Source organism: Rissa tridactyla, chromosome 4 (genome assembly GCF_028500815.1).
Source record: "Rissa tridactyla isolate bRisTri1 chromosome 4, bRisTri1.patW.cur.20221130, whole genome shotgun sequence".
NCBI lineage: Eukaryota > Metazoa > Chordata > Aves > Charadriiformes > Laridae > Rissa > Rissa tridactyla.
In genome coordinates this window covers 45,460,350-45,482,969 of record NC_071469.1, presented here as the reverse complement: position 1 = coordinate 45,482,969, position 22,620 = coordinate 45,460,350, and the positions used below count along the sequence as shown (strand labels likewise).

At 38.0% G+C, this 22,620-nt stretch overlaps 1 protein-coding gene across 3 annotated transcripts in view; it reads right to left on the bottom strand.

Annotated features, from left to right (window-relative positions):
* The window catches only part of INO80 (INO80 complex ATPase subunit), a 69,333-nt gene that overhangs the window by 30,351 nt on the left and 16,362 nt on the right, over positions 1-22,620 (bottom strand). For all 3 annotated transcript variants that reach the window (XM_054197601.1, XM_054197603.1, XM_054197602.1), the window contains 16 exons: positions 21,484-21,687; positions 20,001-20,196; positions 19,738-19,805; positions 19,195-19,404; positions 18,529-18,609; positions 17,206-17,301; positions 14,543-14,602; positions 13,783-13,925; positions 12,632-12,716; positions 11,997-12,114; positions 10,904-10,989; positions 9,742-9,909; positions 9,163-9,296; positions 8,286-8,353; positions 6,726-6,819; positions 5,448-5,625 (listed from right to left, as the gene is read on the bottom strand). In XM_054197601.1, the coding sequence (XP_054053576.1) occupies positions 5,448-5,625; positions 6,726-6,819; positions 8,286-8,353; positions 9,163-9,296; positions 9,742-9,909; positions 10,904-10,989; positions 11,997-12,114; positions 12,632-12,716; positions 13,783-13,925; positions 14,543-14,602; positions 17,206-17,301; positions 18,529-18,609; positions 19,195-19,404; positions 19,738-19,805; positions 20,001-20,196; positions 21,484-21,687 (1,989 nt within the window). The remainder of the gene's footprint in view (positions 1-5,447; positions 5,626-6,725; positions 6,820-8,285; positions 8,354-9,162; positions 9,297-9,741; positions 9,910-10,903; positions 10,990-11,996; positions 12,115-12,631; positions 12,717-13,782; positions 13,926-14,542; positions 14,603-17,205; positions 17,302-18,528; positions 18,610-19,194; positions 19,405-19,737; positions 19,806-20,000; positions 20,197-21,483; positions 21,688-22,620) is intronic.

Sequence of the window (22,620 nt, the reverse complement as noted above, 5' to 3'; positions counted from 1 at the left end):
ATGATACTCCACTTAAAAGAAAAGAGAGCTCTTTGAAGAGGCTTAGCTTTACGCAGAAAAAGAACAGAAAACTAAATTTTCTTCTCTTGCATCAGTTATTATACTTCCTTTTTTATTGTAAATATCTCCATCAAACAAGGAAATAAACTGCTTATAGATTAAGCCATTTTTGCTACTTAGTTTCTACTCTGACTCTTCTATATTCATAGCAACCAGTTGTTACATATTGTTATGTATAACTGTTTCCTATAGTACGCAGAGCATTATTCTGAATACTATAGAAAACGAGCAACAAAAAAGAAACATTAAGAGGTATACTTCTCACCGACACAGGATCACAGAACGTGCCCTCCTGACAATTCTAGTTTACTTAAGTAAAATGTAAACAGTATCTAAAGCTTTGGCATTGTTGTGCTACAGTTACTAATTCACCAAAATTAATTGCATGCTACTTTTACTCTACATAGCCTCCCAATTTTCTAAAATCCCAGTGTTTGAAGTTCTAAGCACCAGGGTACATAACAGAAGCAGACATCTTGCGTATCATCGTGTCATACACTGGATATACGCATTCCTATGTATGTCAGAAAATGCTAGAAAACATCCAGAGCAGTAGTCTATTATGGATCATGCGTTCTGGGCCCTTTCTGTTTCCAGATGTAGATGCACTGTGCAAGACACAGATGGCTATCACATATCATTTGGAATCTGCTGACAAGGGAGAAAAACAGTCTTACTGTACGTACATGCTAACCCCACCTAAGAAATACAATCAGTCAATCCTAGCATGTAAGTGGGTCTTGCAGCAGCTACCAGTGTGAGTCGTGGGCTGGAGCTGGCAAAAAGAAAGTTCACACTCTCTGACTGAACATCTGCTCCTCTATATAAAAGGTGAGAGCAGAAAGAGCTGACAATAGCTTTTCACTGACACTCAGCAGGGCTAAAAAAGCACAGGGCAAAGCTTGGGCCACACTGGATAGTGTGAAGTGATCCCAGAAACAGGCCCTTACTCAGCTGGCAATTCTTTACCAGCAATGCTAGCCTAAGCAACAACTGCTTCACATGTTCACTCCTGTCCCTGCAGAGCCCCTTCTTGTTAGCCTAGCTGTCTGTACTCATTAAGATGCTGATGAAGATGAAAATAAACCCCTGACCCTCCACTCCAAGTTAGTTTTGTGATCTGTTTCACCACCTGGTAAAACAGGCTGTGTGCTGAAAACAGTAGAGTGGGCAACGCAGGGCTGGGAGTACACAGCTGTGGACGCAAACACTGGATTACTCATCTGAGGACCAGAAAAGGTGGCATCAAAGCACGAAAAAGGGGGAGTCCCTTCTCATAGCATAGTTGTGCTACTTCTTGTGCTAGTTTTATCACACCCCAGTCACAGCCCTCCACCAGTGTATTCAGCTACACATCTAACCAGAGAACAAATTCAACAGCTAAGAAAATAGAAAGTTTTCTGTGATCAGCTCACACAGGGATATGACAGCGCAAGCCCACATCAGCAGAGGCAGGATTCAGTGGTTGAGAGTAACTAAAGGACAGCAAGGGTCAGAGGGGAAAAGTGACTTCCCTCTCAGCAACAGCAGGCTACTAGACCAACTCACAACAACTGCTTTAGCTCAAAGCCTCTGTCTTCCCCACCCCTGGCCCACATACTGGGGGTACAGCCGATTTTACAATGAGGAATAAACATTGCATGCAGTCACAAGGGGTTTCCAGTAAGTCTTACGACAGCAAGCATTGGCATACTGATTGTGGCGCGGTCATCAAAGGGATTCATTATTTCCTAGAAAGTAAGAGTTCAAGAAATGGACAGAGAGGAAGCTAATTTACTGTAATTCCAAACCTATGCAAGTCTGTTACTTAATTCTCTTTTGGAAGCCAGTATCGAAGATGGCTTTAGCCCAATTAGAAGTAACCATGAAGAAACATAAGGGAAAACTTCCAAGAAGGTATCCGAAATAAGAGAATAATATTCTTTTTGTATGTACATAGTATTATAAGGAGTTCTTGTAGATGGGCATTAATCTGATTCTCAGCACCATGCTTTCCGTGTACAAATTATGGGCAGGTCACTTAAGAAACATCCCTCCCTGAATTCCTTGACATTGACAGCCATGAAGTATTCATGAACTGAGCAGACACTAGATATAAGAGGGACAGCAGAAATCAGCTTCCCATCAGTCACATTCATGGAAAGGACCAGGTAAGGTTACAGAACTGAACACGGCCCTGAAATGGATCATATATGTTAGTACAACAAAGCCAAGAACCCAAGAGGAGGATTGTTAAAAAGTAAGTATGTGCACATCTACTGCAACCATGCAATCCAAAGTAAGTGTTCAAAGAGGCCTTCCTACATTGCAAACAGAGGTGCACATAAATACACGTGATTGATGAAAAGCTGGACATGAACCAGCAACGTGTGCTTGCAGCCCAGAACGCCAACCGTACCCTGGGCTGCATCAAAAGAAGCGTGGCCAGCAGGTCAAGGGAGGTGATTCTCCCCCTCTATTCTGCTCTCGAGAGACCCCACCTGGAGTACTGCATCCAGCTCTGGGGGCCCCAATGTAAGAAGGGCATGGACCTGTTGGAGCGAGTCCAAAGGGCCACAAAGACGATCAGAAGGCTGGGGCACCTCTCCTATGAGGAAAGGTTGAGAGAGTTGGGGTTGTTCAGCCTGAAGAAGAGAAGGCTCCACGGAGACCTTATCGTGGCCTTTCAGTACTTAAAGGGGGCTTGTAAGAAAGATGGGGACAGACTTTTTAGCAGGGCCTATAGCAATAGGACACGGGGTAATGGTTTTGAACTAGAAGAGGGTAGATTCAGAGTGGATATAAGAAATTTTTTACAATGAGGTTGATGAAACACAGGAACAGGTTGCGCAGAGAGGTGGCAGATGCCCCATCCCTGGAAACATTCAAGGTCAGGTTGAACGGGTCAAACTGATCTAGTTGAAGATGTCCCTGCTCATTGCAGGGGGGTTGGATGAGATGGTCTTTGAAGGTATATTCTATGATTGCTACCAGCAACTTAAGCTCATTAACACTCCTGATTTTTTTTATAGGAAAAATATTAGGAAAACAAAGGAGAAAAGGGTTCATCTCAACAGATCAGATTTTATATTAATTCAAATCAAGGTATACAAATTAATACACATACACAGAGGTGCTGCTGAGTAAGGGGAATGAACAGACCTCACACTACAAGGCATTTCTGTGTTTACATGAAGAAACTCATACTATCTTTAGACAGATGTTACCTCAATTTCAGTAAGATCTATTAAAAATAAGTGTGTTTTTTTGTCTACTGACTATTTTCATAGTTTGTCTCATTTCGGAAATGCTGATCTGAGCAGTTAAGAAAAGCCTTTCCAGATTTATACCATTTCCTTTTTCCTCTGTTTCTCCCCCTCCTCACTCCCTACATGTTACTATCTTATTAAGCCCTAAAGGAAGCCTTGGGAAATTTTACATTGAAAGTTTCTCAAATTTGGGCTAAGATAAAAGTGAATTAATTTTCACTCAGGATGATGATGCATGCTGCTAAAAGGCATGTAAAAAGCAGTTTGTTTTTCAACCTCTCCCTTTGGTTTTGACCTTCTTTTTTTTCTACACATAAGCTGTACAAACAAAATTCTGCAAACATAGCTTATTTTAAAGTGACTTTAGCTGGTAATTTGTCTAACATGCAGGTTAGAAAACAGTTCTGAAGAATCCGTCATAAATGTAGGGCTAAACTTCCTTTAGATTTACTGGGGTTATCACAAATGTGCTGTATTGCACATACTGATGAACTTTGCTCCTCAGCTTGCTGTTTTCTATGTAAAAGGTACGAGTTACACCAGTCACTAGTTACGTGCAGTCACAGCACTGGGATCCCCAGAGACACAAGTAATGACTTTCTCAAAGAACAGAAATTACTTGGAGAAACAAAATTATACGTTTAAGTCTTGCCAGGTTGTGGTACAGGTGGGTTGGTAGCCTATCCAAATGCTTCACATTTCATTGTTAATATTAAACCGTACATGTGAATATTCATGTCTCTTATTTAATATCTCTAATGTTGACTCGCTTTCTGCTCTTTAAGAAAATATAACAACTTTCATTTTAATATTTATACACACTATGTACACAGGCTATGTAAAAATACAGATTTTCTTTCTACATATTTAAAAATGCATGCTACCTTCTGTAAGTGCATACAACTTCTGACACCATCTTCTACTCCTTTACTGTTAGGCTGAAACATTTACGACTCCATCCAAGTTTTCCTTAACCATACCAACAAGAGGACAGAGCTACAGTGTACTTTCAGAGATAAGCATTGCACAGTCCACATACAAAAATCTTAAACAAACTAACTGAAAGCAAATCCACGGACATTGTAGCAAGCTAGACATGGCAACGCAGCATGCACCAGCACAGTCAGAGTTAACTGGCATACATCTCAGCTGGCTTGCTCTTTGTTTGATAACTAGGACTCATTTTGTTGGCTTTGCTGTTAACGCTGCAAAACATGACACCAAGCCCAAGGCTGGTTTCCTACTGCTTCTGCGTCTTCAATTTCAACTTCCTCTACACGCTATTCAATTGAATTTTGGCTATCTCCTTTCCCCTTCCACACTCATGAACAGAAGCAATATTCCCTAGAGAAATTTGGCACAACCTCACTGTTTTAGAAGTTTTTTGTACTGCATATCTGCTAACTGCCCTAAGATGTTTTCCTGACTTTATGCCAGCACTTTTGTGCACTTATTTCCCAGTGAAACGAATCAATGGAGTTGTAACCTAACTCAGGAAACCAACAGCAATCTAGTCACAAAAAGACACAACCTTCACACACACATCCCAGGCAAAAGATTAGAGAAAATGACCTTGCGTTACACAGTAAGATGAACACATTTAGAGTCTCCCAGACAGGAGCAGAAGCAAGTTTCAGAGTAGAAAGACACCACTGATAAATGCTTGTCCACCAACTCCGAAACACTGCTAGGCTGAAGTCTCTGCTTTCCCCAGTTGCTGCAACAATGTGTTGAATTTGAGAAGAAAAGAGTTGGTTTCATCAGAAAAAAAGGAAAATTAAACGTAGAAAAACATTACAAAACTCTCCAGTTTACATATAGAATCCATCCCGGACAAATCATGAATCTAGTTCTGTTGCTCCAGTAATATTTTTAAGACTTAAATTAGAAGTCTTTGAGCTGATTTATTTTTTATAGCAAGTTTTGAAATGTATCTCCACGTAGGAGGAAGACAGCAGTCGAACTATTTCTCTGTTCAGCACTGTGAACTTTATTAACTGTATCTAACAAAGCAGATAATAACGTCATCCTGTTTCCAAGTTTGTTTTCCTCTGTTTTATAAAGGTAGAAAGGTTTTCATCATTTCTCACTCCTGAGGATTTGCTACTGTGATGTGATCACCGCAGAAATTTCGCTTACCTGCAGCAAAGTGCAGCTGTGCAAGTTAGGGAAAGACAGGGGGAAATTTACATCAAGCAAGAAATCCCTGTTCCTCAGACAACACGACCCCTGCTGTTTCTCCCCTTCAGTATCCATCCAGGAGCGCATGTGATGGAGCCTGTAGGATGCTTTCAGAGACAGGAAAAGAGCTAACCATCTGAAACAAAATACAGTAGATAACATTTACTCACTGCTTTGTGAAAGAAAGGCTTGAGTATATTTACAACATAACTATTTGACACAAATGTTTTTTCAGAACAGCCCCAACTTAAAGGAAATATTTTTTGCTAGGTATCTTCCAATTATATTACTCTTATTTTCACTTTTTCTAAGGTGGCTTAACTGAATCTAAATGATTAAATCAGAATACACTTTGAAGCACTTTGTTTAAAAGGGTCAAGCCTGAGTTAGCCACTACTACCTAAAATTTCACTCTGACTTGACTGTATATGGTTCAATACATAAATTATTCATAACAACCTGCATAGTGAATGCAGTATTTATCATAAAGATCATTCAGATAGATCAAGAGAAATTTGTGTTATGTTAGTGAAACACAGAGAAGAAACAGTGGTCCAAAATAACCACAACAATAAAAGAATATTACACTTACGAAGCCCCACGCAAAATACCTTTATTTATTAATAAAGACTTGCTTTTAATCTCAAATTTCTTACAGTCGCTACCTAACTTCAGTCAGAGTACTGTCTGTTGCAGTACTTAAACAGGTCACCTCGCTTTCCAAGATAATACCGTTCATTGTGCTAAAAATCCATTATCTGAAGCCTACACATTGGAGTTCCATTCCACATCAAAAATAGCACATGTGGAAAGTAGACAATATGGCTCAGAGCTGAAGAACAACTATCATAGAACAAGCTTATTCCATGTGTGTTAAAACATACGCTCAAGTGCGACTGGTAAGCACTGCAATAAACCGACCTTCAAAAGTCTGGATTTTGCACTTGACAATGCCAGCAACCTACAGTACAAACATAGTCAAAGGGCAAGAGAAGAGTTTGCTTGTGTTGTGCATTTCCAATGTCAAATCTTTGTAACAGAGGTTTTGTTTTGACAGAGGCATAAAAGTTGCCTTGCATAATGGTGCCCTATACCTGGAGGAACAGTCTAGAAGTTGCTATAATACTAGATAACGATAGACAAGTGATAATATTAGGAAGCATGGAAAATGCAAGTTTACAGAGAGATGCCTCTAGCATCACCTTAATCACTACAAAAAAAAAAATTTGTCCTCACCTGGCTAAATGTCCCTGATTCATGAGGTTTGCCATTTCCGCTGGAGAAACATCAATAAATCGGAGGAAAGAAAAACAGCTTTCTTCATTGATGCCTATGTCACAGAAATGCTGAAGTTAGGCAAACACATTTCATAGACACTCATAGCTAAAAAAGATAAATTTACTTCATCAATTCAAGATACGCATTCTCTGACAAATGACAAATCTAGGTAAATAAACAGGAGATACTAATTTAACCTAGATCTTTTAGAAATATTGAAAATTTGATCTGAATTGCTATTGCCTGACTCACAAGTTTCAGTTCATTTTCTAGTCTGGGCAAGAAAAGGACATTTACCAAACAGAAAAATATGTTCTAGGCCAGAAAACCATGCAGCCAATACGGACATTGATTTTGCCTACTAAGAATCAATAGGCAGCGTGCACAAACATGAATCCAAACACGTATCTGCCAGACGTCTGACCAGAACACACATACGTCAGGATGCCTGCCAAACATGCTCCCTGTCACTGGCCAGTCAGACGGGTTGGAAGGAGATGTAGGAATTGTGGGGGAATGTCAGTATGTGCATAAGGATGCAACAGATATGGTGAGGACAATGGATACACTACCGTGAAGTGTGGGGAGCAGAAAGATATGTTCCACTGCTAATGATGAAAGCTTTTCAGGCCCACCCATGTGCACTGTGTATCCCCAACACCATTAATATATTTTTATTTTTTAACTTCTATACAAAAACTATATTGCCAAAATTATTTTCCTTTTATGGTATGCCAAAAAGGGACCCCAAGAAAAAGCCTATTATGAATACCAAAACAAACCAGAATAATCAGCAAGATACAGAGAAGTTAGAGAGTTGCAGACAAGTGCAGACTCCTGTATCTGCTTCTTCTTACTTGAAAAGGGTTTTGCGTAGCTGAAGGGTCTGTGCTAACAGATTTCATCATAGTGATGCAGCCAGCATGTCTCTCGCTTTTTTCTCCCAAAGCTTTTCCCACCCCAGCCGCTGAGCAATCTAGTTAGCTCTTTTTAGCAAAAAAAATTTCAATCATCTATAATAATAAATTATATTTGTCAATATAAGCAGCTTATGTGGGTTTTTTGCTCATTGATTCTATCCTGGGTTACTTGCATCTCATCTACTTTTTACTTGAAAGATAAGCTGGCAGTTTAATACACAATACAGAACGTACTGAAATGAATCCAAGATTTCTCTAAATTGAATCTGTGAAAAATTCACATTAGACTAAGAAGGCAGCATTAATCCCTTGAAGCAAATTAAAACAAGACAGGAGGAATGGAACAAGAGACTGTGGTAGGATTAAGCAGTGACTAAATAACAAGTTGTCCATAGATTATTCTTCCAGCTGCTTCCATCCTTTCCTCATTGAGCAAATGAAATACATATACAAGTACAAATGCTAACAGAATTCTAACACGTTCTAATCAGATAATCTCTGAGGACTAACTGATCTGGCCTCTCAGTCCTTCCCCATGAATATTACAAAATCACATGAAGTGTGCAACCCAACTTGTTTCCCAGGACTGTAAACCTACCCTTCCTATGAAAGAGAGACTGCTGGATGTGGTCTGGTGCAAATGGCGAAAGTAAAACCCGTAACCACCTGAAAATGAAAGCAACAAAACCAAACAAAATCACTAAGAAGGTGTTAACACATACAATGTTTAATCACACAACCAGCAGAAAATGTAGAGTAACCATTCAGTTCTTCACTGTCAGTATTTCAGCACTCTGGATATCTGGAATTGCATGACACTAAGAGAAACACATCATCAGTCCACATGCACTACTGTTCATTTGACACTGAGACACACCATTGCTCTGGAACTGCATTTTACACTGTAGAACAGTTAGTCTCATCTTCAGACACAGCTTTCTCATCTCTGCCCTGAGCATTTCTCATAACTGAAGGCACACAAAATTAATCAAGAATTGCCACAGTCAGAGAAAACAGCAAACTGCACTCGTGCAGCTTCTGTTCATCCACGGTAAGCATTAAAAGCTGTCAAGGCACGAGTAGATGCTCACAATATACCATGTCACAACAGACAGACACTGATAGCTTTCTTAAACATGAAAACTCACTGAAGGGAAACCAGGGTGTTGGGTTTTTTTTAAGAATTCTTTTAAAGCTTAATTCTATTACACATCATCAGCAAGAACTCTAAATGCCTTTTCCTGACTTTCTTATTCCACCAAAGGGATATTTGATGATCAGGATTCCACCAAGAAAGAGCATCGGGTATCAGACACTTAACAGCTGAATGAATGAAAGAAAACTAGGAACGCATCGCTTGGCCAATGTCATTTAAGTACATCAGGTAAGGGATTAATTAGCACTGACAAAGCTAAAATAAGTCTAAGTAATAATACTCAATATGCTAGGCTGGAGAGGAAATGAAGTAGGCTTGCCTGTCCCGTGAGTGGTTAAAGACCCTGATCTGTCCATGACGGTAGATGAACTTTGAAATCTGGTATGGCTTTAGGGAGATGTGAAATGGAGACCAAGTTTCTTGTCGCTCAAACAGCTCTGGGTGATTGCACACCTGTAAGAAAGAAAGCATGTCAAACACTGGAATTAATTAATTTAGTCTGATGCAGCATTTACATCCCAAATCAACTACGACTGCTGATCACTAAAACTAAATATTGATTAGTATTCCACAGCTATTTTAGTATACCTACTCAAATTTGAATACTGCATCATATCTTTTCCTATTCACATAACAGCTATTGCCTCTTCTTCCCAAGTGAATGATTTCAACAACTAATTTGGAACCAAATGAGTTAGCAGATGGATGAACAATTTAGCTAAAGCTCTTCTACCCCAACATCATGCTACACTGCACCAGAAACACAACTGAACTGCATGCAAATTTGCTTGGCTATGCCAGAATTTTTTTTATATGGTGTTTTCTAGAAGCCATATTTTAGTTTTGTGCTAATGAATGATTAAAACTTTTTTTAAATTATTATTGAAAATAGCCTTACCTTCCTGAACTGCATGACTAGATTCATGAGACTACTAGTGGTGGTCTGTGCTTGCTGAGTAGTGCCCATTGAGGACTGCAGGAGGTCATCAATAGAGATTTTGTTTTTCAGAGCTTGGTACAACAGCTTCTGTCGACTTGTCTGCTGGCAGTACATAAGAATTTCAATCTGCAAAACAGTAATGAAGATTTAGCCTTTTCTATCTCTGAGATAGAGGATGGCACCATCAGTACACACAAAGCAGTAATGTACCTTAAGCAAAACACAACTTTCTCAAAAAACACATATATAGGCAGTCGCATTCATATCTGTATTTCAGGATCCAACCTGGAAAGGACTTAACCAATAGGCGTGTTTTGGAAGGCTTAGGTAATGATGTAGGAGACAGACCTTTAAAAGTATGTCAGCACAACTAAGCAAGCAGGTAGGTTCTTAAGAAGCTCTGAAAAGATCACATCTGCAGCTGATCAGCTTAAAATCTGACTTCAGTTCTACTATCCTACTGTTAAAGTGCTACAAATTTAGAGCCATCTTTAACAGGTGTCAGGAGTTCATGACAACTACAGGTGCATCACAGAAAAACAAGTCTGCAAGAAGTTCTAGTTTGGACATAATAAGCCCATCAGAACAAGGTAGATGTCTCTCAGCCAGTGGTTCCAAAACCTGGGGACATCTTGACCACAAGATCACCCAGTATTGCCAAAATTCACATGAAATTAAGACACTAATAAGAGAGAAGAGTATGATGTTGCCACTATGCATTTCTTGCTCTTTACAAGCAAGAAAAAAGAAAGCCAAATCCCTGCCAAATCCTTCACAAAGGCAACTGGAGATGTTTATCACCCAATCATTGCTTTACCTATCTCCTTCACTTCAGTTAATGATTTCTGTCAACTTAATCAGGCTTAATGATTTTTTTTATTTGTAATTGTTAACGAAATGTTTTCCCTAGAAGAAAAATTTATTAATTAGGGGTTCTTCAGCTACACTCACATCTAATGAGGCTGCTGGGGTGCAGTGCCAGAAACTGAAGGTCCGTGAAAGGTTTACAATCAAATTTCAGGTATGCAGACTGGCAAATAAGTTTGCAAAAACCAGATTAGAGAATAGACCTATGACAATAAAATTGAAATACTCATTCCAGATTAATACTTTTTCTAACCTTATCTGACAACTCATTTTCCACATCCTTCTTGATTCTTCTCAACATGAAAGGCTTCAGAATCATGTGCAAGCGGGACAGCTGGTCTGAAATACAGGAAATGGGGAAGAAGGAACAATTACTTCACCAAAGAAGAAAATCATATGGTGTTCTACTACAAATTAAGTCCCTTACTGCTCAGCCATTATCCCCCATATGAGTTCTTACAGCACAGAATTGGCATTTCTCTGTTATTTTTCTCTTTTCAAATGAGTGCTGAGCTACACTGTTGAACTTACGAATCTAAAGATCTGCTTCAAAGAAAGAACTTCTAGAGCATTTTATGTGTTCAACAATATGGGCTGAAATTTATCACTCACTATTAGTGAAGAAGAAAATTTCAGATGAGACATTGCTAACTCATGAAAAGAGATCATTACAGTTTTATGGCTTGCCTTCCAAAATTATAGTATCAGAAAAACAGAGCATACTGCATTGACAGACAACTGCAGGCTTTATGATAACCTGTAAAACAAAGTTTTGTGTATTTGAGAACTCCTAAAGCTTTTACTCTTGTGACAAGTGCCAACTGTGCTGTGTTCTACTCCAAATACAAATCAACTATTTTACCTAGCTCGATTTTTCCACATAATTATCCCCTAAAATTTACTGTGAAGATTTTTATTTTTTTTAAGAATTTTTATGGTTTTCTTCTGAAGCTCAAAAGGTGTTCAGTGCTTTCTGTCAGAATGTTTATGTCTAGAACTTATAACATGCTCATGACATCTCCAAGATTATGTGCTCTGTAGAAACTTACAAATACTTAAAATATTTGTTCTCCTGTGTTTGGGAAGGAGGAGTACTGGAGACAAAAAGCAAATCAGCACATTCATAACATGGTTTTCTACTCACTACATGTGCTACTTTACAGCAAGAAACACAAATCTTGACAAAGTATGGACAACAATCTATAACATTCCAACCCCATTATGCACCTTCTGCTTTAGATGACATTTCTCACACAAAAAATGTGAGATAAAGTTTATCCATTTGTAGTTGGAAAAGGCAACAGATTTTTAATATAAAAACTACTGTAGTTTCACCCTGCACTCACTCTCATCAATGGCAGATTTGTTCTCTGCATGGCTCTCTATGTCCTTAGAAAACCACTCATTGAACTCTTCATGGGAATCAAACAGTGTTGGCATGATAAAATGTAGCAGGGCCCACAGCTAAAAGGAGAGGAGAAAACAGTAGATCAGCAAAAGTCATCCTACAGTGGACAAGGTAACTGGGGATCCCAAACCCTTGCAGCTCTTTATGAGCAAAAAAACTTTACTAGATCATGAGACATGGCAAAATTAAACAAAATCCCAGTCACATCCTCTTCCTGTCCCTCCCCCCAGACAAATGCCAGATATATCAACTTAACAAGACACTATTAGAAAGCAGTGACAAACGCAGCACAATTATTTCAGCCGACAGAAGGAAAAACCACAAGAATTAGATTTCATCCTGTAATTTAGGTATTATTAACCATGATGTATCTTAAGTCTGATTTTTATTTGAATGCATGGCACATTTCCAAATTTTCCCCTCCCAGAGCTGATTCCATGTTTGTTTGACAATGGTTTGATTTGAGCATGATCCCACAACCACACAAATGCAACAGGTTTCTCAACTGTTCACATGTATTTAGTATATATTCTTGTTGTAATGAAAACTCCACTCTTGTGAGCTCCCAAATACCTCAGCCATCGTGTTCTGGATTGGGGTCCCAGTCAACAACAATCTATTTCGACACTGGAACTGTAGTAGGATCTTCCAACGAACACTGATGAATAAAATTAAGAAAAATCATTAAAACTGGTTTTTGTACAAGGATATAAAACATAAGGTATTTTAAGACCAATTGCTTCCAGTGACCTTCCCAAATGACTTTTGGAGGTCACTGGGTGAAACTATCACAGCTACTCCCTAGTCTTTCAAAAGACAATTAGAGGAAGAAGTAGCCTTTTTCAAATTGCAAAGAAATGCACATAATTTATTTTATTTTTCTAAGTATCCTTTTAGTCATTTTTAATACAAATGCTTGGATACTTAAAAAATCTCATCATTGGAATAATTAACTTCCCAAAAGAAACAGTTACTATGAATCAGAATGTCATGTATTTTTCAGAAGTTACAACACTGAGTGTATCGGCCGCTGCGGCAGGAGTGCTGAGCTATACATTACTATCTTTTTAGAGGGACAGTTTCCAAAGAATGCTGAAGAAGTAGACTTCAGTTAGAATGAGCCTGCATCTAAAGCAGTCTTTAACCTGATGTGTACAGTGGTAACTTGGGCAAAGGTTATGGGAAAGCAATTACAGAAGTAAAGACGGACAAATCTATTACTTCAAAACAATCAGAAAACTTTCTGGCACAAAGTCTTCTGACAAAGATTGGGCTTTATTGCAGCCAACAGCATTTACAGGGTTCTGACCTTCATTTGTGTCTGGAAGTGTCACTGAAGAAGGAATCAAAATAATGGATTTAATGGAGCCAATATAAGCAATACAAACTAAAGACTAGAGACTGTTCACTAGGCAGAATTCTATGGGTAGTCAGGAAGGAAGGTGAACAGCATTTCACGCTGTTTTGTTTAACTGTCCTGTGCTCCATCTAAGCTTCTGCCTCACAATTACGTTTTACACATTTGGAGAAGGAAAATCTAAATGCAAAAAGCTAGTGGATCAATCCAGCATCATAAAATTATACAGATACTTAGGTTAGACACTTAACAGGTCTTATGTGTGTCAATTTTAACTTCTATCAATTTGTGTAATCTTGATGTTTTCTCAATATTCCTTCAAGAGGTTGATAGAGAGGGAAGATCTTGTTTCCAGTTGATTTGTTACCTGGAGCTGCTCTTGAGCGCTTGAGCTTCATCCAGCACCATATATTGCCACTTCACTCGCTGGAAATACTTCACATCCTGCACTACTAGCTGATAACTGGTAATCACCACATGGAAAGGAGCATCCTGAGTATATAATGTTTTCTGTAACCAGAAAATAAGAAACAAATGTCCATATAATGTAAATACATTGTGAAGAGTTCACTTGTGTAAACCGGAATTTCAGACTTCTGTTTCATAACCTTTTCTCATTATTACCGCATTTTTCCCCAGCTGACTTTTCTTAATTAATTACAGCATCGTTATTCAACTGGTGGATACGGACTTCAGCCCATTAGTCCCTGAACAGTTTCAGATACTTCTTAACACACCAGACAAGACCCAAGCACTGAACCCTACAAACTGCTGCTGTTAAATCAGGAACAATCTGACAGGCCTGCAGGGATGTTAGACTTGGGCATCCTGAGTTGATTACTTAAATAGAATAAACAGTCCTTGACACGGAAACTTCCTGCTTTATTTACAGAGTTCTAGTTCTGCACCCAAACTCCATACTGCCCTGAATTTCCCCATACTGTATTGGTCTCCAGCACGAGAGAAGCCTTCTACCTCATTATCTTAATGAAACTGCTACTGCATGGATTAAGAAACAGAACTCTATATCTATACATCATTAAGCTATATGGAGTCTAGCAACAGTTTGTGGTTTACTCTTCACAAACAACAAAAATGGTTGAAGCACGTGGATATGTCATTATTACCTGACTCCAGAACTTTCTGATCACCTTTCTATCATGGGGATTTCCCCAATAAGGTAGCACCTGGAACAGTACAAGAGTAGAAAGACGTTATTTTCAAATAAAGATATACCTGCTCTAGAATTTTATACTATGTATTATACAAAATGAGAAAGACAGACCTCTTTCTCCAAAACAACAAAAAGGGAAATTATCTTAACACAACAAAAAATCAGAAAGTACTTAAAATTACTCAGAAACAGAGCATTCTGGGCAAAGGTATCAAGTAACTTCCGCCTAGTACAAAGACTAGATCAAGCTATGATGAGAACCACAAAACGCCCAGTAGCGTGTTACATCTTCTAGTCAACTTTTCCTAAAAATTAAAAATGATACTTTGCTCATGGCAGAAAGGGGTCTGCCCTCAACTGCTACAGTGAATCCTAGAGCACTAGTGGACACATCTCCTGTTTAACATTCCCTGTTGTCCCATTGGTTTTGTATTTCAGAACCATCCCCAAAAATATGAGATAAAGCTAAAATATGGCCTGGACATATTTAATATAAGAATTTTAAGAAGTAAATACTACTCACAAAGAAATCTGTTAATCCATTTATAGCTCGCAATTTCATGGGTACTATTAGCACAGATCTTTGCGGTACACTGAAACTGGAGTTATGGGTTAATAATATTGTACTGCCATCATCTGTCTGATGAAAGGACTACACTCAACTAAGTGAGGAATGCTGGTTTGTGAGGTTGCGAAAGGTCTTAAACACCTTGATCTTTAACTGACAAGCTCCAAATTTCAAAGTGCCTTTAGCTGAATATTCTTCCCACTGTTCTGAAATAACGATGCTAGCAAAAAAACATCAGACTAACCAAAAAGGTGATTTGCCTTTTGTTTGCATATTCTGACATGGACCTGAAGAAATTAAGTCACTGTGATTTATTGACTACACACTTCTGTATGATTAGAAGCACCAGTGTATGATTAGATGGCTGAAAAAGATTGCTCAAAGTTGTAAACATGTAACAATCATAAGAAGTTTAGGAAACTTCTTTTTAAAAAATGTTCTGTTCCATGGATAAGATAAACATTTTATGCAATGAACACAAAGAACAGCTATATAATGACAGAAACAGCTATTTTTTTTAATCATAAAAGGGAAAATTATCTCTTTATAAGCATCCTGACTGCAACGTTTTCTGTATTTCGTTCATGAGAAGGAGAAAGCACAAGCAGTCGCTCGTCTATTCTATACAATGAAATGATTAAAGGAAATGAGAGTAAATGGGTAGAATGGCCAATTGCTCTAACGTTTTCTACTCCAGGGTTTTTAATCAGGGCCCCTATTGTTATGGGCTACGCAAATACATAAGTGGTTTATTATTAGGTTTGTTGTTTTTTTCAAAGTAACTCCTCACTAACTTAAGCATTTCTATTTCTTCATCAGTTTCTTTAAAGTCTCAGTAATCCCAGTTTATTCCAAAATATAAAACACTCAAATCATCCAGTATGGAACTGTGTTCTAGCACTTCTCCTCATACAGATACCTCAAGCTATATGCCACCATAACCAACATACGGTCTCATCAGGGATCTGCAGAGCAAGCTATGTGGTTAAAGGCAAGTCCTTTAATACGGCCCTACCCCAGATCAAGAAATCAAATATTACTTACAGTAATACTTCCACGTCTTTTCCTCCACCTTATTAAGTAGCTAAGAGTTTCAAACAATTAGCCTGGATGTTACTGGTATACTGGTTACTTATAACTAAGTGTCTTTTACTGCTCTTAGATTTTCTTTGTGAAATAGAAAATTAGATGTTTAAAAAAACCCAAAACTATCAAGACCTAGTCATATCAAAGGCTACTACGTTAACAACTCAAATATTCAAACTATAATCTATTCTTCTTTGCAGATGTAACTGCAAGCTTCTGAAACTTTTGTCTATCTTTAATTCTAAAATTTCAGCAGTACACGTTCTTTTCAAATCTTCCTTTGCAACACTCCATTTTTTTTCTGCTGGGCAATATGTAGGCAGCTTGCTTTTCAGTAACTGATTGTTCCTTCCTTTTTACCTTACTATGTTTTCACATTCACAATATACCTGAAGAACTCCATTTATTTTCTTCTAATCTTTTTGTTCTTATCTATTTGTGCCTCACTTCTCTCCTTTTTCTTGATTACTGGTTGCATGTCTACAGTTATTCTATTTTTCTATATAATAACTGCATTCTCTCTCCCTCTAATCTGTTTAGAGTTCAGTTTTGTTCACGTACAATCTTTATCTTATCTGAATTGATATGAATGACTGAAAATACTGCTCTAACCCTAAAGACAGTACATAAGACTGAAATATTTTTCTTGTATCTGCTGCCAGGCCCAAACATTAGAACTGAACATCTGTTCCCTGCTGCACTTAAATTCCTTACTGAGAAGGTGTCTTCAAGTTGTTGCAAAAGGAAAATAATACAATTCAAGTAAGAACGTTTTTAAACACTAGATAATTGAATGCTCCAGAAAAAACAGGATTACAGAAAAAAAATAAATCTCAGAATCGAGCCCATTACAGTTTCAAATTCCAAGGTAATGAGGCATCCAGATGTGGCAAAGAACTTAGGAGAACAAAACAGTTTGCTTTTGAGAAAACAGAAATAAGTTTCTTGCACATGCTTATTACCTTAAATTTAGGTACAAATCTGGCAAACTCCTGGTGCCAGTTGTTAAGAGTGGAGGCAGGTGAAATTATTAAAAAAGGTCCCCAGATGTTCTCTCTCTGGAATATACACATTAAAAAAAAACACTCAGAAATTAATTGGGGGGAGGGGACATAGAGACAGTTTGATACAGCTTTACAACTACTACATGACAGTGGCAACATAAGAGAGGAAACTACGTGCAATGTAACAAAACTTCCTCCCAGTACAGCAGGGTGATACAGAATCAAATAGAGCAGATCTAATGTTTAACTAAGACATATTTCATAACAGCAAACAAGAACAAACACCACTGTTTCAATCTGGCTTGCTCCTTTGTTTCTGAAAGTTGCCACCTTCACATTACTAACAGCCCCTGTCATTTTGGGGAGGAAAAGAACTTCAGGTGGCACTGGCAAGCTTCTTCGCTCCATCACATCACATTAGAATGCCCTCTGGTGAATAACAAAAGTTGGGCCATTAGTGTATCGGTAGTTACAAGCTGGCCTGCAGGAAGGAGAGCCAGAAAAAATAAAAGCCCTGCGTAGGCTGCTAAGTTGCAGTGCAACAGGGAGACAAGCCTATCTGTTCTCCCTTCCATACAGATGAGCTGAAGAGCCTTTGGCTCTGCACAGGCTTCCACTGTTGTGGCTGATAGTGCCAGTGAACTGGTATCAAAAGGAACATAAACAAATGCACATAATTGTCATTTGGTCACTACTGCAGCTAGATCTGTTCTCAGTATCACTTGGTTGATCTCTCCTATTTAAGGCAAGTGACTGGATGCCAATCAAGACTTTTTTTTTTTTAAATAAAAATACATATTTCTGCTTAGAGAATTAAGATCCCATTGCTTTTTCTGTTTTGTTTGTCTACCCTGGCACAGAAGAATAATTATTCTTCCTGAAAAAAAAAAACCCACGAATACGGAAATCCATACCAATTGCCATGAAGCTCAGAATTTGGGCTTCATTTCTACAAGTCTCTCTGATTTGTAAAAGTCAGTGGACCAGAAGTCCACAACTTGTTCTCTTATCAGGCTTTCACATTAATTGCAAGTGAAAAGATATTACTCTGTGAATAAGCGAAATTCCATTTTTATTTATATTTACATATACATACACACACACACGTCTATATAAACACACACCCTTTCAAAGGTGTAGCTTTAAAACAAAGGGAAATGCCACAGCTAAAATGTCTTTTAAGACATTTAAGTTTTGTAATCTATAATTCATTTCAAGCATGTGAAAAGTACGCATCTTCTACCAAGCATACTGACCAGGAATAAGCTATAATCCACCTACCTCAGCCAGATGCGCAAGGAGAGCAATACTTTGTACTGTTTTACCCAGACCCATTTCATCTGCCAGGATTCCATTGATACCCTGCAAAAGATCCATAAACGAACATTTTTCACCGTACTACTTTTTAATCCACACAGGACCAGCAGAACGGTTGCCACTGAATTTAGGGGGAGCAGCCCCAGCATAACAAATCTGAAACACCTTATTGTCCCTTACGCCTTCTATTAAGATAATTTCCCTCAATTGCACTTTCATTAATTTCTTGGGCTGATTTTTTTCCCCTCAGTCTGTCTGCACTTTGCAATCATGTTGCCAACTAGGTATGTCCACAAGGACAAGTCTGCCTGCAGTACACTAGCTGACCAAAGCCTGAAACAGTACACAGCTCTGAGCAGCAAAAGTTTCCTCAGTGTATAATCTAACTGATAAACAGTTGTATAAACAACCACATAAAGAATCTCGAACTTAATGTCCTAAAGTTGTTATCTCCTCAATAGTCAAGAATACTGATAGGTGGTTTACATAACATTTTCCTTTCTTCTAAAGACATTACAGATTTACTATACACGGTTTATTTTTAAAACCATTACATTTTTTTACCAAGTTTACTCTAGTGACTTAAATAATCCTAGAAGTTTTAAAAATTTGCAAGATGTACTAAGATACCTGCTCATATAGGTTGGCCAGCCAATTCATGCCTTTCAGTTGGTAACCTTTCAGTTTTCCGTTGAAAATAGTAGGCTGTGGAATATCTTCTCCTGCCCGGATAGACGGGTTTGCTAAACTGTAGCTCTCTCCAAAGCCAGTACCAGACTTGTTAGCAGCCCTTAAAGCAGCTGCCCGGCTCTCCTTTGCATCTTCATCGAATGATCTGGTCTAAACAGGAAGAGAGAAGTATGCATAAGATAATTTATCAAGAAACTGTACGGTAAAAGGCTTTACATTTCACATTAAGACACAGGTTGTCTGCCAGAAACCAAAAGAAAAAAAAAGCCTATTCCTAGAGTCCAAAACTTTATATTCTGTTTTCCTGCCTGTTTAGCACAGAAAGTGACAATGGAATTAAATTCAAATCTGAATTAAATTCAAATCTGGCACCCAGGATTAAACAAACCTACTTAACTTGACTGCTATGAAAGATCCTGGTTCTGTGGACTTTACCAATTACTCAGCTTTCTCTTCTACTTCACGGATCCAAAAAATACATACCCGGGCCTGATGAATCTGGTAAGCATCCTCAGCATTCTTCAGAGCTTGGGCCTTGTAATAGTTACTATCTGAAAACAACATGTCCATGTCAGAGCTCTGCAGCAGTAACCACCCAAATTAACACATAGGTAAATTCCAGTAATATAGCAGTGCTTCTTACATAGAAAGATTTCGTGCTTGAAATATTAAGTTTGCATGATAACATGCAGAGTATGGTAAATTTCAAAAGAGCGCACAGGAAGGATTGTAGATGAATCGCTTACCGTAATCTTCTTGGGTGATGTTGACCACCACTCCTCCGCCAATATCAATCTGCCTTTGGGTAGAGCTGTCTTCCAGTTTGCGTAGGATTTCCTCCTGTATTCCATCATGTCCAATATCTCGTTTACGACTCATAAAATGGGCATATAATTCAGTTTGTGTGATCAGGAAGTTAAGCTTTCGCTGTTGCCTCTTAGCCTAAGAGAAGATCATTTACAAAAAACAGATGAAGGGAAAAAAAAAGACAAAGGTTTAATGTGTAAAATATAATTAAGGGAAAAAAATTAATCTAATAATATAGCAACAACTTATCCGTCTAGATTCTATTATGCACATCACTGTGATATCAAAATGCTAGAATACTAGTTGCAAATAAGAACACTGACCACACCTATAAACACCTATATTAAAATGTTATATTGTTATAAGTGAAAAGTTCTTTTAAATTCAGTAATCGTGGCAAAGAACACCATAATCTAACAAAAGAAAGTTGAAAAGTTTTGTTTACACTAAAAAATTAAAAGAAAAAAAATAAAAAGGATTTTAGTGGTCTACAGTAAAAGAACTGAGCAGTTAAAAAACCTCTCATGACAACCTAACTCCAACATTCAGTTATTTACTTGTAAAGGGAATTATGGTAGAATAAATGAAATGCATCACTAGGTAATACAGCTGAGATAGCATCATGGTCTGGGGTTCAGCAAGGCGTAGAAACTTTGTTCATTCTTAGGTTCTGGTCAAAAAATGCTGCAGTTAGAAGTTGACTATTAGTCTAAGTCATCTGAAACTTTCAAAAAAAATGCTTATGAACTTTGCAAGAATGACAGAAACACAATAAATAAAAGCATAATTTGAGCATAAAACTAAACAGAAGGTATTCTAAAGATTCAAACTTAGCTCATCACCACACATGTAAGGTAACAACCATAAATCCACTAGAGAGCGCTTTGGCAAGAAAGCTTTTTCTTAAGTTCAACCCCTATTACTCTGTATGGGAGTCCATAAAGCTGTCACTTGCCAAACAAAAAAGCAATCACAGAAAAATTCTGTGCCCTGTATATAAATTCCGGTATCAGTTTACAGCAGGGTGGGAAAAAAAGAGGGAAAAAAAAAAAAAGAAAATTCAATGCGAATGAAAAGGTGGCTTGCCGTCTGCACCCAAAATGATGTGCGAACCATCACAAAAGCCTGGCCCTTACTAACACTGAGTTATGTATGTCTGAGACATGCTGCTTGTCTAATCCCTTCCTCCATTTCATTCACTTGTAAAGAATTTACACAGTTTGAAGGCTTTTTTTATCAGCTCTAGCTAACATTAGAAGAATTATGTAAATAATTTTAAGATAGCAGTAAAAATACATGGAATACCGCTGAAACAGAACAAATAACTGAGTTTCATGGCCTGGATTTAGAAACTTAAATTATCTAGACACTTCTGCGTCTCCTCAACAGATTAATTATCAGCAATGTGTGTTTTTGTTGTACCTCTCTCATCTCCTCATCCAGTTTGCGCTGCTCCAGGGCCTCTTTCTCAGCTCGTTTGCGATGTTCTTTTTCCACCTTTTCATACTTTTTCCAATAGAGAAGCATCTCCTTGGTAAGACGACGCGCTCGTGGCAATGTTTCCTTACAGTTTTTCTGGGCCTGGATAGCAGCTCGACGTACCTCTCTCATGCACTGATGGGCAAGCTGGAGTGAAATAATGTTTTGGAAGAAGCTGAAGTCGGTTTCATGTGTACTTAAAGGATGGATCTGATGGGTAGGTCCTTTAAATGGACTCAGGAAACCAGAGTTCAGGACCTGCCTGCAACTCCGACTCATCTATTCTACACACTTTTTTGTGGTACCCAGCGCTTTCTCACTGTTTTAATAAGGCTGCTACAATAGCAGTATTGGTGGAATACAATCCTATTCACATGTTAATACACTGAAAATTTGAGGAATATCCTCTACAATTTTCCTACCATCTCATAAAGAAGCATCATACAATGCAATTTTTCATTCTAGTATGAATAAATTAATGCTATTGTCATAATGGACAAAATTGCTGGGTTTGATATTTGTGACAGGTTTTTTTCCCTCCACTAAAATTTGCACATCAACAATACTAACAACACAGATTTCAAATGACCAAACTAAACAACAACAACCAAACAAAAGTGCAATTTCAAAACATTTAAGTCTACTGCATCACTCACTTGCTAAAAAGCAGTTTGTGACACCTACAAATACAGGCTATTTGCCCAGACATCAAAAAGAAATCCACTCTATGCTAGCTATGGAGGACCACAGCAAAGAACCCATCTACAGCGAAGTTTCTTAAATATGTACATGTAGGTCCTGTTTTCTGCATCCCTTGCACAGAAAATTTTCCTTTTCTTGATAATGCATACATAGAACGGAAAATTTCCTACTTTATCTTGTCTCTGATGATTCTCAGCCATACACTTGATTACCTTTTCATTAGCTGTATAAATGAATCACACTTGGGCGTAGTAACACTTGAAAAATGCTCAGAAAGCAATTACCAAGTGTTCCTAAAGTAAAGCCTTCTAGGTAGAAACAATGACACTTCCCAGAGAAGACTCTGATGAGTTGATAAATTCCTTTTGCAATCACTTA